General features: G+C 37.7%; 1 protein-coding gene and 1 pseudogene across 1 annotated transcript in view; one reads left to right on the top strand and one right to left on the bottom strand.

Annotated features, from left to right (window-relative positions):
* LOC140245172 (transmembrane protein 163a-like) overlaps positions 1–16,419 on the top strand; it is a 46,972-nt gene extending 30,553 nt beyond the window's left edge. The window contains exons 4-8 of the mRNA XM_072324770.1: positions 8,108–8,202; positions 10,468–10,570; positions 11,545–11,656; positions 14,790–14,931; positions 16,138–16,419. Of these exons, the coding sequence (XP_072180871.1) occupies positions 8,108–8,202; positions 10,468–10,570; positions 11,545–11,656; positions 14,790–14,931; positions 16,138–16,285 (600 nt within the window). The 3' untranslated portion in view covers positions 16,286–16,419. The remainder of the gene's footprint in view (positions 1–8,107; positions 8,203–10,467; positions 10,571–11,544; positions 11,657–14,789; positions 14,932–16,137) is intronic.
* Positions 168–6,637, bottom strand: LOC140245519 (uncharacterized; annotated as a pseudogene).
* Positions 16,420–16,778: the final 359 nt, after the last annotated feature.

The raw sequence follows: 16,778 nt of genomic DNA on the forward strand, positions 1-16,778 counted from the left end.
GGCCGTGCAGTACAGCGTGTTGGCGACTGATAAGTCCGGTTCGAAGATTTTATTTAGTACACGTTGTATTATTCAGAGAATCGATTTGTCAGTGGCGCTGGGTGATTTAGCCCAGGAATTTCTGACCGGTATGTCGTGACGGCTTTTAAACTTGTTATATAACAAATTTTTTGATGCAACAGACCTTCTCTATCGAATGGGGTTTCGTTAAATATGAGTTTTACACCTAAAATACAGGTAGCAGGTACAATTGTACACAGTCTTCACTTATTAATGACTTTCACTGAGTATACCCAACCAAACAAATGTCCGTGCACCAGTACATGTATGAAGATTTTGACAGATTGAATGCGTCAGAAATACTGCAAAACCACATAAGATTCCTGCCAAGTATCAATGAGACCATCGTCAGGTCAAACAAGTTCAAAATCACACAGTTGCTTGATGATGTGACGCCGACTCAACCGCCGATGACCCTACTTTTAATCTCCGGCACAACTAAGACAGAGGAAGTCAGCATCACCAAGAAACAGATATCTGAAATGAGCAACAAAAATCAGTCAATCGAGAGTAAGTCATTAAAGGGAGTTCTATGGAAAAGAGTAAAACTGTGCCTGATTGCCCCTCTAATTAAACAGACATGGAAGTCACTGTAGTGCATTAGACATTAAATTAGTCAATTATACCATCCAGTCAGCAGCCTATGAAACCAAATACTTGTATATAGCATTATTTTCCTACAAATATCTTATAAAGTGAAAAAAAGTATAAGAAACCTCTAATTTTCTCAAAACATGAAGCAGAGCAGAATACAAGAAATCCTACAGAAATGCTGAGGTTTAGTTGTGAAGAAGTACAATCATAATGACAGATGTTTTACACATAGTTAACTCATTCAATTTTTTTGCTTTTAAAGGACACATTTGTACACATTAGCGTACAATGGGCAATAATTTTACAATGTGTACAATTAACAATTAGCCTGTGATGTTTAAATGACGGCCCTTGGTTTCAACAATGACATGGCAAAAGTGTGCGAATACACCAGTGGGATGGGAGAAGGGGAGGGAAGTTCATGCCACACTCACCTTATACTGACAGTGCTTCCATCTGGAATATTTCCTGTAGTGGTGGGAAGTAGATAACCAACATCAGTTACATCTTGAAGGACAGCTAACCAAGGCATGATCTGCATGTTTGACAACATTACTTATCAAAATTATCACTCATTACTTTATGTTGAAACGTACTGACAAAGTCTGTACACAATTGAGTAATTTCATCACCAGTGGTGCATCAGACAGTATGTATGGTCTTGTATTCATACATGTATGCTACACGTCTTTTTATGACTTTGTCTGACACAGAGAAGGCTGAGGCAGGATTGCATCTAATCGAGAGGAGCAGTCATTATTACAGTGCCATCTGGACTGCTTGACAGGCACAAGTTGATAAATCCCAGCTCAAGATAGTATCATGCTTGTCCTTATATTCTGAAAAGGCTTCATGGAGCAAAACAATTCATTGCATACTGTATGTGAAGATGAATGCTGCTACTGCATGTACTAATATACACAGCCAAGTATCTATAAAGACAATGGATAAATCTAATCAAATCAATACATGCATCATTATCTAATATTACAATCCGCATGACAAAGCATCTGACAGAAGATAGCTTGCTAAATGCACTAATGTTATCACTCGGCACAATGTAGCAAGGGCATAATATTACAATTATGTAAAGGAAGAACTTGACCAATATTAATTTAAATGTGTGTACAGTCATGGATAATAAAGGGAGCACTAACCTCTCTCCAGAAGACCCAGAGGATCCCCACGACGATGATGAGGGCAGAAATGACTACATAAATAAGAAGAGGTCTGGTGATCATGGGGTCACGAACCTAACGAGGAGGCTTCCTTATTACATCCTTGTCCAATGGCTCCACTCCGAGACTGGACAGAGGAGTGGGGAGAGAATGAAACATTATCATACAGTAATGTGAACTACAGAATGCACAATTTTTTTTTTCATGTCAGTATTTGTTCATTATCCATCTTTGATAATACATGTATACACACTCTTTTTTTTTTTTAAAGAATTAACATATATTTGTCCTTTCTTCCAAATTAACAATAAAATCTGTAGCCATATAGACAGAAAGGATTTCTGGAAACAACATTAACGTGTAGAGTAGATGAAATAGTTGGCGTCCAGACTTTCCAATAAGAAGGGTCACAAAGAGAAGGAGAGTGGCATACAAATGAGACTTCGAAACACTGCTGATTTGAGAGGTATTGATTTTTACTTTTACAAAATTATTTTCCCCATGACTGAAGAATTATAATGGTACTCACTAAGATGCTGCTTTAGCCGATGAAAAGGTAAAATGAAATATTTTGAAACCAAAGCTTTAATGAGGTTCAAAGATATTTGCTTGAAGAAATTTGATTGATTGATTGATTAATTGATTGATTGATTGACTGATTGATTGATTGTCAATCTTTAAGCAGAGTGGCCTGATTAGACTGAATCAGAATAATGACTGCACTGCCGGCATAATTGCCCTCCCCCTTCAGAATACTCTCAGACCTGCTGATGTGTGCACATTGTGGCTCACCCTTGAGCAGGTGGTCCTTCCATGATGACGTTGATCCAAAGGCTCTGCATGGCATTGAGTGGGTTGGGAAACGTCATGATGATGGATAGGGCTATCAGAGTCCAAGGCAGCTATGCTCCCACCAACACAGAGAAACAAACAAACAAACAAAATCATATGTTGCAATCTATCTTCATAGATCCTTCACTTCATACTTTTGCATAATCATTAATACAAACATGCATACACCAAGTGTAAAAAAAAAAATAATAATCCCGCTGGCATTGCATAAATATGAGGGAAATAGTAAAATGTTGAAGTGTTGCCCTTTTCTTTGGCCCCTGACCTTTGACCCCATGAACCCTAAATTCTCTAGATAATCATTGTCAGTCAGTACATGTATATATGCTATGTTCCATGAAGATACCATGAACAATTTCCAAGTTACTTGACCTTTTGACCTTTGACCTTTGACCTCATGACCCCAAACTTCCACCAGAGAATCTTAATTGGGTAATACATATATACACCAAGTTTTAAGAAAATATCTTCAGGCATTGCATAGATATGGTGGAAATAGTGAAATTTTACGTATTTGACCTTGACCTTTTGACCTTTGATCTTGAGCATGTGCACCCAAAAGTTGATAGGCACAACTTCACCCCCTAATACACATACATGCCAAGTTTCATAAGGATACCTCAAAACGTTTTTTAGTTACGCTGTCCACAAAATTCATTACGGACGGACAACCCGAAAACATGATGCCTCCGGCACCACTTCGTGGCGGAGGCATAAAAAAAAAGAAAAAAAAAGGCTGTCAGCTGTGATTCAAGAAAATTTCACACTGCAAATATTTCTTGCTTTACAGTACGCACAAAACTACTTCCATTGGGGTGTAAGAACGACATTTTGTGTAAGTAGAGAATAGAGATTGTTAAGAATTGGGTGTGCACTTTTGATTATTGCAACACAAGATAGATACTCTAGAATCTACTTTTTGAAACAAAAATCTTTACAGTATCCTGTCTTCATTTCTTTCTGAATCTACAACTCCTCAAAGATTAGCTGATTGATGTAACTACCTTTATGAGGGTCGTAAAATTTTGATATACACTGATCAGGATCCTCTGATAAAATAGTTATCGCAGCACAAGCATGGCTCCTGTAAGCAATATGTTGATTAAACAGAATTTCCCCACTAGTTAAAGTCAGGGTTAACCACTCTGGAATTGGACTCCAGCTATCACTGGGGTAACATGACTCTCACCTGGTATAGCCATTGAAGACAGCTGCTCTGGTTTGTCCAAAAGATCCACATTCTCTCGACGGAAAGACTTTGACTTGGCACCAGCAAAGTTCCTGAAAGAATACAAGACAAGCTTATCAACAAAGAACATGATACATGTACTACAAAATACCACAAATCATAAGCAATTACATCTCATCTGGTACAGAAATCCTATGACCCACCAAACAAACAAATAAACACAAACTACAATAACAGTGAACACATTCTGAACAAGACACTTTTTTTTCTTTTAATACTGCACAATTTATTCTGACAAATGAAGTATGGAATTGCGACTGATTGACAAATTGCCCCACATCGACGTAAATAAGCACTGAATTGATCAGTGTTTTAGTAGTAGCCATGATAAAAAAATCATGGGCGTACATACTCGAGCAGGATTCGAACCTACGACCTCCTGATCACCGGACAGGCGTCATCTCCACTAGACCACCGAGCTTTCGCCCGACAGCAAGTGTTGGTTCTAATCCTTATAGCATGCAGCGGGTACTGCTTTGTTATTCAAATTCATGAAATTCTTCCGTCGAGATGTTTTCATTGCGACTGATTGACAAATTGCCCCACATCGACGTAAATATCATGGCTACTACTAAAACACTGATCAATTCAGTGCTTATTTACGTCGATGTGGGGCAATTTGTCAATCAGTCGCAATGAAAACATCTCGACGGAAGAATTTCATGAATTTGAAGAAGTATGGAATTGTTTGCTTGATTTTCTTCTGAACTTAATAATCTATGCTTTATAATAAGGAGCTACAGTGTCAAACCTTGGCAAAACCATCACTGGATCAATAGAGATCAACACAAAGTGACTCACGTCTTCCAGTCCTCTTCTGTTTCCCAGATCTCGTAGACGGCATAGTTACAGGTCCCCTCATGGCCTCAAACATTCTCACACTGTAGCTGCCATTGTGTATTAGTGGAAACAACAGAAATACAATGCATGACATTACTGGGTAAATACTGTATACCTTTTGGAACATAATCTTATCAACATATAATAAACTTGATGTTGAAAAGATGAACTGAAATGTTTCCAATTAGTACCATATTGATGTACCGGTACTTGTTCCAGGTTTCTCTAGGTACTGCTATTACAGTTTGCCTACAATATATTTAGAGGCATATATATTGTAATTTTGCAAGGGGGAAAGCAATGATGAATGATGATGATGATGATGATGATAATCATGACTAGTAACATCATTTTCATTATTCAAGTAAAAACAACAGTGATAATTCATCATGAAAATTTTATGATGACCACTACCATCACTACTTTATTATTCCTAATATTACTAGCTTTGAAAAAACACACCAAATCACTATATTCCAAGTTTATCACAAAAGTAAAAAACATTCACAATGGGGCATAAAGTCTTGACTTCCTAAACTTCATCTTTGAAACTTTAGTTTCAACACACACACACACACACACACGCACACACACACAAATAAATAACAATAAAGATGTAAAATTTGAACAACAATTTTCAAACAGTACAAGTACTTGACTAAGTTAGTACTTGACTGGATTAGGCATCCAGAATTCTGCTCTGTTGAAAGATAGGGATGGCTGTTTATATCACATATCTATATCCTCTGAGAATTGTTCATTCAGCTTATTCAATCTCATAACTTTCCATAAGAAACATCACATTCATAGAAGAAAAAAAAGAAGAAATAAAGTCAATTTTCCTAACTCTGTGATTAGTATAATATTACTGAAGCACTTTCCATTCAAAATATCACACCAGTGGGAATCTAGCAATGAGGACACGATGTCTTACCTCACACATCCATCATCTCTTCCTGCTGCATCAACGTATGTCCTCAGGTTGTCACGGAAACTTCATATTCTTTTCCTCCTGTACGGCGAACTACCTGCCGACAATGAATGCCTGTGGAGAGTAATCGTGATCGCGTGAATAACTGCAGTCAGCAACGCGCTGTCGTAATGATACTGACCTGTGTGACAGTAACTCTAATTGTTAGTCTCATGGGGGGGGGGGGGGAGGGGGAGAGAACAACTAGCAATCTATATTTCATGATGAGTTACACATTACTCCAGGTTAGAAGGCATATAACCTTGTTTTTTATGATGTCTATGATGGTCCCCCTTATTTAAAAGCCACCGTAATGTGTAACGTTAACATTAAACAGCGTACGCAAAGCTGTGAGCGCGAGCAGAAACAACCACAACTAAGTCAACGTTGAATTCAATGCTTCCCCATGTCTCATTTAATTCAAATTTATGTGAGTGACTGGAAATGAGATACTAAGGAATCCCTGAAATTTTGGTGGAATTTGGTAGAGTGAAATTTGAGGTATATCTTCTTGCCTCTTAGATACGATATTGGCTTACTGCCAATACTGCATTACCATTTTACTACCGCCGGAATCTGTCTCTAAGAAAGACCATGACCGACGGCAACGAGAAGAGACAGATCTCAGACAAATTTCAATGGTCGCGCTCTGTCCACACGTAGTGCTCCTCTCAGTTAGCGTGGATATGTCTTCCTGGACATTTTGCTCACTAAACCATACAGATACAGATCTCATCGGTCTACGACAGTTTACCAACCTGGGGTTGCTGAGGCTGAGCCCGTATCCGTAGTGCCGGTGCGGTGCCGGTGGTTGAGCCTGAGCCTATTTACAGCCTCAGGCTGTGGTCTTGCCCTTGGCCTGCTTGATGTTTGGGTTGGAGACCTGATCGTCATGGCAGGCGCTGCCGTAACTATACACAGCCCAGTCGCTGTACGTAGGATATTCGCACAGCGTACCTCCGTCTGGTCGGGCTATTCGTAAACGCTGCCGCTGATGTAACCCCCGCCCGGGGCGGCCGGGCGCTGCACCAGTAACGTGTTGGGGTCGCTGCTGCGGTTACCGCTGATGTTGCTCTGCTCGTGCTAACTTAGTCTCCAAGTATGTCCACGACCGGGCGACCTGATCCCGATCGATCTCGCGCTCGTCATCTCACTGGCAATGGCGGAGCTGAATCTCTTGCATAACGCCATCGAGATCGTTCCTACTCCCACTTTCAGAAGAGACAGCCATCGAAATCGCTAATGCTTTGTATAATAGCGCGCGTACCAAGCAAGCGTCTAGCTCTCACCCGTACCGCACGGTATACGGGCTAGCAAGCGCGCGCGGATGTGCATGCGCATGCAATTTGCAGATTGATGGTGTATACCACAGTGTACACGCAACGACACGTGCAGTGTAAGCTTGCGCTGCGCTGTATTGTCATCGAATGACTTTTTATTTTGATGGAATGATTTTTTGTTCATCGAATGGTTTTTTGTTCATCGAATGATTTCTTGTCGTAAGTATAGAACGCCATGTCAAATATATCTTGGGTCTAATATATTTTTGGTGAAATATATATATTTGTTGTCGAATATATTTTGGTCAAATATGATTTTTGGTCAAATATATTTTTTGTCAAATATATTTTGGGTCAAACATAGTTTGTGTCAAATATATTTTTGATCAAATATATTTTTGTGAAATATATTTTTGGTGAAACATATATATTTTTGTCAAATATATATTTTGTCGAATATATTTCGGTCAAACCTTCATATTATCTTGTCAAATGTATATTTTGTTTGAATATATATTTTATGAAATATATATTTTATCGAACATATTTTTGTGGAATGAAATTTAAATTGATGAAATGGTTTTTTAAGTTGGTGTCGAACATAATTATTTGATTCCCTTCTGGCGTGCCATACCAGTGACCTCCGATATTAGTTTGATAATTTTATTCACTGTCGATCCATCGAATTGAGATCTGTTATACGTATAAGACACCCGGAGATACTTAATACTCTGAAATCTCAAGTCTGCTCACATTCTAGTACATACGCGATGTTTCAGAAAATCCTGTTTCACAGTATATCTTGCACCTTATCGCAGTTAACATTCAAATCAGGATTAATTAATAGGTAAGATGTTTTTCTTCTCCTTTAATATTCATTAAAGTGCTTTCGACGACAGCAATCAATTTTATTCACGGTTGTCTGGGGTTCTGAAGATGGGACTGGAAGCAAATTCTCTCCAGTCCCACGCGTTGTAGAGGCAACCACAAAGACACGACTATACGGGCAAGAGTAAATTAGTGTGTTAACTGATCTAATTTCCATAGTAATGAAACAAATTGTGTCCATTCTGTCTTCTTGCAGTTAAGCTGCTTTTTGGATGCGTCTGGTGCTGTAGTGGTTATCTGGAGATCTTTTGTATCTGAGACAGGGGAAAAGGCCATTCTCAGAGAACTGCAGTGAGTTCTGTCTATTCTTCTATTTATTTGCTGATTATTCAATTACGATGCTCAATGCAAGTGCAAACCGTGAAAGCAATTGTTATCGTACATAATCGATATAAATGTTTTGATGGAATAAAATCAGTGGAAGTGGTATTTTGCAGTTAGGAAAAAAAAAAGGCGTGCAGTTTATCATTGTTCTTGTCACAAGTTAGTGAATGTAAATGATTTTACATGTAATATGATTACAAATTAATGATTCTGGACTCCACAAAGTGCTCCTCAATATAAAGAGAATTTATACAATTCGTCTAATGTTTCTCTTACAAAGTTATTGCTTTTCTGACAAAATGTTATCTGCTGTTTTCGTATGATTCGACCAGAGTAAACCATTTCAGAGATGTTTCCAAAAAGGATGACTGAATTTTTTCCACTAACCGATATTTTGACACGAGCAAATTCTAAATATAACTGACAGTATACACTATTTAAATATCATACCCGAATTCCTCGTTTTAATCAGTGTATTCATCCTTGCGATTTTACATTTCGTGTGAAAGAGTATGTCAATTACCTTAATTCCCCGAATAAACATTTTAAAGACTTTGGGAGAATAGAAAACAAAGGATAAATGAACGTTAACACAGTGACTTAAGGATAGTTAATTGCCGATTGTGTTACTTCTCTAACAGACCTCATTTTCAATAATCTCTTGAATACTTTCAAACTGGCAAAAGTCGGTTTAAACAAGTCTTTTGAATTGCAATAACAATACTTGTTTGATGAATCTATCAATTTTGCAATGACACATAACCTCAAAATAGTGGATATTTGGGGCAACCTTGCTCAACATGAAAACATCCCCCCCCCCCCCCACACACACACAAACAAACTCCAACAACTCAGGAATGTACACACGATTATCAACACAAGAACGCTGTTGTTTGACCGGAGTCATTAAAATTAATCGTCATCACATTCAAGATAAACGCATTTCACTGTTTAAACATACCATATCACTTTACCATCTAAGAATGCTTTCAAATTGTCTACAACCAAACGGAAATCTGTTTTGCATAGCATTCGAAATATCAATCATTTTGAATGCTAAGCGAATGTTTTTTCCTGAAGCAACGACCATTTAAAAATTTTGAGTGTTTGTTACTTGTAATCTTATAAAACGTTTTCTAAGATTAACTTGAGCCAGTGATTCGTAATCTGAATTTTAAGCAAATAATGGTCTTCGTGTCTTCAGAAACAAAGAGTCTTGTTCTTTGATCAGGATAAAATCAAAGTCAAAGATACATATTTCCCGACTGAAAAGAGTAAGTAAAGCTATTCAAGATATTTTCTTGAATCTGTAAGAAAGATGTTCTTAAACTCAACTGAGAAACCATTCAGGACTGTTGTGTATTATTATCCTTCAACATTTTAGACACATCTAGACACTCCTGCCATGTTATCGAACCTTCTTATCTATCCTTGATACTTTTGACATTTTTAAAATTATATATGCTTGCTTAACATTCGTTCCAAAGGGAATCCCAGGAGAGTCATGAGAGATTTATATTATCTCCTGATATTACAAACTGCAACGTACTATGAAATGATGCTTTTTGTAGAATTGCCTTTGTCCTGCATTTTTTAAATCATAAATCTGCGCAACTTTGGCTCTGTCTCCACCGCCTCTAATATACTTTCGACCCCCCCCAAAAAAAAAAAAAAATCCTAATGTGTTCATTACAGAAGAGATGTTCAGTCATTTTGCACCAAATAATAATCTTTTACGAGCTACATATTCGAAATGATAATACCGAAGTGAGGTTGAGTAATATATAATATATATTGCACCACATCACCTTCTTTACCAATACATATCCGAAATAATAACGGCTATACGTTTTAACACTTGACTTGGACTGAAAGCAAATATCATTAATGTCACCAACACTATAACCTGTAAATCGTTAAATTGAATATCTTATTAGTATAGTTTTCTTTTACAGTTCATGAGTTCACGAGTTCAAAAGCTCTGACTCGGTGACATTCACAAATTTTAGTTAGGCGATCAAACAAACTCCATATGAAAATATTGCGCTCTGTATGCACCAGTGATATTAAGAAGTATCTTGTCAAAATAGAGTAAAATCCTAAAGAAGAACTGTGCATATCTTCGTAGCTGCATGGGTCCCAAAGAGCGCCTTAAAGGCAAATGCTACTTAAATACTTTTTAGGCTATCCATCTATCAACTCGAAGACAGTCAGTTATGTGTAATGTTTCAGAGCTCAGGTGATCATGGGAATCTTGTTCTGGTTGGCTGCATTGTTCATCCTCGTAAGGTCTTTGATCTATCTCAGTGACTACGGGCGTGGAGATGACGAAGAGGTAACTTCTTCATTAAATTTTGTTTAATAATAGCCCAAGATTGACAGGATGTATTTTCGTGCTTTGTCTATGTCTTTATGAGTGGGGGAGGTTGGTATGAACGCAAGTATTTATAAGATTCAATCCACCGCATTTGTAACTCGTAATTGATTGACAATCTTGAAGTGTAACTTGGCGATTTTTCACAAATGAACAACCTAAAAGAGTCGCAAAGACGAGATATATTATGATATATCATGGCGAAGTTTGCAGAGACAGAGGCGTAGAGAGATCCTCTGTATCCGATTAGGATGGGAATTGGGGCATTGATGTCAACATGCATGGTGTCTATGCGGCAGCTATAGCTGCTAATGTACATGTAGCATTTTTAGCTTTTTGTAGCTTTTTAAGTTTATGACTTTCTATCTAGATTAAAGAAGATTAATAAAGATGTCACATGATTCGTTCAGGAAAAGCACAGTTTGTTGGTTGAGGGGCACTATGAAGCAAACAAAGAAGTCAGGAAACCACTTTTTCGCCGCCTAAATGAGTTGCCAAATGCTCCCTTAAGGAACTACATAAACATATGAACCAGTCAAAGATGCTCACTTGTGACTATTTTTTTTCCTATTCAACAGTTACCACTATTGTCCCTATTTTGATACTCTTACTGAATTATTATTCTTGTAACAAGAAAGTGGCATATGTTGTTGTTGTTGCAACTATTACTCGTTTCCTACAACTCCTGTAACAGTGTAAGCGCTATTAGCAAGTATTTCTTCTGATAAGATAACTTCTGTGACAAGCCGTAAAATAAATGCTGTCAGCATTGCTCCAGCCACAACTATACTACTATGACTGATTCCAGTAAAATACATCCGCACTTATGCTATATACCTTTTTCAACTCATGCCTAATTTTTCTATTACTCTATTTGTATCGATTATCAAAACACGATAACTTGCTATGGTGATTTTGTTTCTGCTGCTTGACAGAGTGAATTACTGTACATTCTACTCGGAATCGGATGTGGTCTCCAGTTTCTCTGTTTTATCTTGAAAACTCCTCTTGCCGTTCTCCTCCACAGCCCGGCACTGGTAGCCGACGGTTTGTCACATTCCCTTAATTCTTTATGACCAGTATTGTCCATGTTAAAGGATCACTCCTAGTAGCTATAGTGAATTACTCATTCATTACACAATGTTACATCTTTATGATAGTCACACGTATTTCGCTACAGAAGGATATCTATAAGAAAAAAAAAACTGCCTTCAAAGTCTTCAAAATGTTCTCAAAAATCTGGAAAACTCAACGACTATCACAAAAGTCGAGAACTGTTTAATATCAAACCTTGCACCTTCTTCCGTTTCGTGATGCTTTTCACGTTGAGAAGAAATAGCGATATTCAAATGAAGCAGTTAATAGCTGCTGCTTTTATAACAAAGGAATTGGAGATGTCAAGATCAAGCTATATCAAGCACAATGTCTCAAAACGTTGTGGGCTGTATATCTTTACCCTGGAGTAAAGAGGAGTATGTCCTACAAAGTATTGATTATATCAGTATATAAGATAACAGACTTCTCCAATGTTCTCCAATGTTTTCTTCTTCTTCATCTTTGCAACCAAATTGTGGTATGTTTTAGTACTGTTGTATTAATCAGACACCCAAAGCATCCAAAGATTTGATTTGAGAGAGAGTCTGATGGAGTACCATCCATAGAGTACCATCTACAGAGTACCATCCATAGAGTGTCATCTATAGAGTACCATCCATAGAGTGCCATCTATAGAGTACCATCCATAGAGTACCATCTACAGAGTACCATCTACAGAGTACCATCCATAGAGTACCATCCATAGAGCACCATCTACAGAGTACCATCCATAGAGTACCATCTACAGAGTACCATCCATAGAGTATCATCTACAGAGTACCATCCATAGAGTACCATCCATAGAGCACCATCTACAGAGTACCATCCATAGAGTATCATCTACAGAGTACCTTCCATAGAGTACCATCTACAGAGTACCATCCATAGAGTATCATCTACAGAGTACCATCCATAGAGTACCATCTATAGAGTACCATCCATAGAGTACCATCTACAGAGTACCATCTACAGAGTACCATCCATAGAGTACCATCCATAGAGCACCATCTTCAAAGTACCATCCATAGAGTACCATCTACAGAGTACCATCCATAGAGTGTCATCTATAGAGTACCATCCATAGAGTGCCATCTATAGAGTACCATCCATAGAGTACCATCTACAGAGTACCATCTACAGAGTACCATCCATAGAGTACCATCCATAGAGCACCATCTACAGAGTACCATCCATAGAGTACCATCTACAGAGTACCATCCATAGAGTATCATCTACAGAGTACCATCCATAGAGTACCATCCATAGAGCACCATCTACAGAGTACCATCCATAGAGTATCATCTACAGAGTACCTTCCATAGAGTACCATCTACAGAGTACCATCCATAGAGTATCATCTACAGAGTACCATCCATAGAGTACCATCTATAGAGTACCATCTACAGAGTACCATCTACAGAGTACCATCCATAGAGTACCATCCATAGAGCACCATCTTCAGAGTACCATCCATAGAGTATCATCTACAGAGTACCTTCCATAGAGTACCATCTACAGAGTACCATCCATAGAGTATCATCTACAGAGTACCATCCATAGAGTGTCATCTACAGAGGACCATCCATAGAGTACCATCCATATACAGTACCATCCATAGAGCACCATCCGTAGAGTATCATCTACAGAGTACCATCCATAGAGTACCATCCATATAGAGTATCATCCATAGAGTACCATCCATAGAGTGTCATCTACAGAGTATCATCCATAAAGTACCATCCATATAGAGTACCATCCATAAAGTACCATCCATAGAGTACCATCCATAGAGTACCTGCCATAGAGCAATTTTATAAATTACGATATTTTCGTGTCAGGAACTCTGATATAAAATAGATGTATTCATTGGGGAGAACAAAAAATCTCAAGTGTGATTTGTTTGAGCCACTTTTTAACTCGTTCTTGAATAGAGCATATCATGTGTTGGCTAATATCACCTGTACCGTAAAGGAGACTCCACAACCAAAGCATGCCAAAGTACTATAGCGCCTCCATCGGCAAATATTTTACAGCTAGTGTCAATCCCTCGAATTGACCGGACAAAAGTTGCCAGGAAAGCAAACTCCGAGAATTCAATGCCAAAATCGTATTCGATTAAGTACTAGTGAAAAGGAGTCTATATAAGTGGGAGACTGCAATAGATGTAAACATCAACAACAACATCAACAACAACAACAACAACAACAACAACAACAACATTATCAATTGCCCAACATAGGTGAGGGCGATAGATTCATTTATTAAGTGTGACTTTACCAGTGTGTTTGACAGCTGTAATTAAGTGCATAATGCCGATCATAGGAAAGCATTTTTTTAACACCAATCTAGAGACTGAGCTATATCTGGTTATGACTATCGGCTTTATAATTATGTTAATGTGTTTTGATTAAAAGAGAGAGAGAGAGATGGGTGATGAGAATGGCAAATTCAATTTGGAATATTTGTTTGAAAGAGAAATTATGTATGAGAACTCTGACAGCCATAAAGTATAATAATGAAAATATATCATGACGATGATCACCATTATTTGATATTCCTCGACATTAATGCTACATAATCATTGTAGACAAATTTTCAAATTAGATTACATGTTAAACAATGTTATGCAAGTATTATAATCTGTGTATGATTTTTGTTTCGTGAGTGTGTATCGTTGAAAACATATTTTCATTTATGCACTTAATGCCTTAATGACGATAAAATAAAAAAGTAGACATAACAAATATCAAATCTTATGTTGTTATGTTCTTTTAATTTGTTAGTTTGCATAGTAGGTGTATTATGTGTAAAGAGTTTGCGGTGTCACCACTTCAGAGTGCAGAGAAGGACTGTCCGAATATACAATATATATTCTGCATTGCTAATCATTATTATTTGTATAACTGACTGAATCTTATCACTTTTTGTAGTAATGTCATGATTCCAATAATTGTTTCTACAAAGACAATTATCTGCATTGCATTGTATTGCCATTCTTGATCAATATTGGTAGTACGAAGAGTATTGCCACTGATATTACCATGGTCATCGTTGTTGTTCATGACCTTGTTTTATGTCATTATAGGAGTGAATTCTTTGGCTGCTTGTTTGCTAGCCGCAGCGAGTATCATCGTCAACGTTATAGGTATCACCTCCCCTCGACTGGCCATCGGTGACAAAGTAGTAGGCGTTGTCATTAGCTTCTTCATCGCCGGCTATGGATCGTTGTGAGTACAAACCTGCAGAGTTGCCAATACATTCCTTCTCAGTGCTGCTTCTTCACCTTTAGTTGTTTCTCTCTTTCTATGTATGTATGTATGTATGTATGTATGTTACTAATTTGACTATTTTTTGTTTGGACATTTTCTGCATAAGTGCAACTTTCTTCTATAAAATTTTCAGCCAACGTGGTCTGACTACAACCATACCATACAATACAATACAATACAATACAATACACCAATAATACATCTGTAAAGAGATCTGAAAAAACAAACTATTTACATCACATTGTCTATACGCAACTGCTATTTATAAAAACACTTTATATCTATTCAATTTCTGTCTAATTGTACATACCCAAAACAATTTCAAATCCAAAACCAAATGCATCTTATCAAACTTAATATGCCATTACAAAAGCTTATAAACTGTACCAAAGAGACAATGGAAACATGAACCCCCTACCACCACCAGTACCGCAGTACTGCATGAATACATATGAACAGCGCCTCACCTACGTCAACATCAGTGAAGTTTGATCTTTCCCGGGAAGAGACGCCTTCTAATCCTACCTATATAGTATGTGTTGTATAATTGGGTTCATGTTTCCTTGGCATCTCCATAGTTTCCTTCGATCACATTGTATTCGAACAATTCTGGCATTTATTTCACGAATTGGAATAGGAAATTACTTTAATCTTGCTATGTAAGATTATCGAAGATGATCATGAGTTTACGTAAGTCCATATAGGGTATGTCTTGTGATATGCATAATATAGTGGTTATTATGTTGCATGATTTTCTATGCGGATCACGCGGACAAGATTCGAGGGAAAACATAGCATATTTGATAGGAGTATTACCAAGAAATTGTCATGAGAATAACCACAGCTCTATGTACAGAATGTTTTTGATGGAAGGACACTCCTAGCTTCAATTAATTGCCCAGAATTCACGGTCAGGTGAGGTCGCAGACACATTTATCACAAGACCGAAAGGTATACTCCACTCCACCCCCGCCTCCCCCAATATATGCAATGAAAATTCTGTCCACATTATAAACATTCAATCAAAAAAAAAAAAAAAAATCAAGGGGGTTCAGTAATATTGAGTTTTATCGAGTCATAAGATGTATACAGAATCAACTGTAAAGCTTGCATATAGATGGACTGCCATTTTTCATGGGAAATTTCGTTTTGTTTTGTTTCAAGTCTTTTCTACAGAGTGTGGGCGCAGCTTTTGAAGATGGACGACACACAGGTCTTTTGCTGTCCACCAAGTTGCTTTCGACGAAGCGATGCAGAAAAACAACATTTGCTGGCATCACAAGACGACCAGAGACAGAAACATGGAGCCTAGAAACAAAACTAGCGTAATGACTGATTGGTCACGCGTTTATACATCCCTTTTAGGGTGACCTTGTATCATAAGACCCATACTCAGTAAAGGTTTTCGCTTGAAGGTCGAATTCTGGAAGAGGAGAAACTCTAATAGCACTATGAATGACACTAATCTACCAAGATGGATTTTGAAGTTCAGGGTATAACATGAAGTGCACGTGGTCATCTCTTATTGTGTTTGAATTGAAGAAAAAAAGAAGAATGTAAACTACAGATATTCGTTGTGATGGAATACTTACGACGCCAAACACCCATTGACGACATTCCAGACAAAACACGCATTGACACCATTCAGCTAATGCTGACACTTTTTGAACCTTCTAGTTGGTTTTCGTCAGCACTTTTTCTCTCTGGTTTTTCATTAGCACTTTCACATACCCAATGGGTGGAAAACCGAACAAACGAACAAAGTAACAAACAAAAATGACTCTACAAGACTGGAAGAAACACAC

The sequence above is a fragment of the Diadema setosum genome, chromosome 22 (genome assembly GCF_964275005.1).
Source record: "Diadema setosum chromosome 22, eeDiaSeto1, whole genome shotgun sequence".
Lineage (NCBI taxonomy): Eukaryota > Metazoa > Echinodermata > Echinoidea > Diadematoida > Diadematidae > Diadema > Diadema setosum.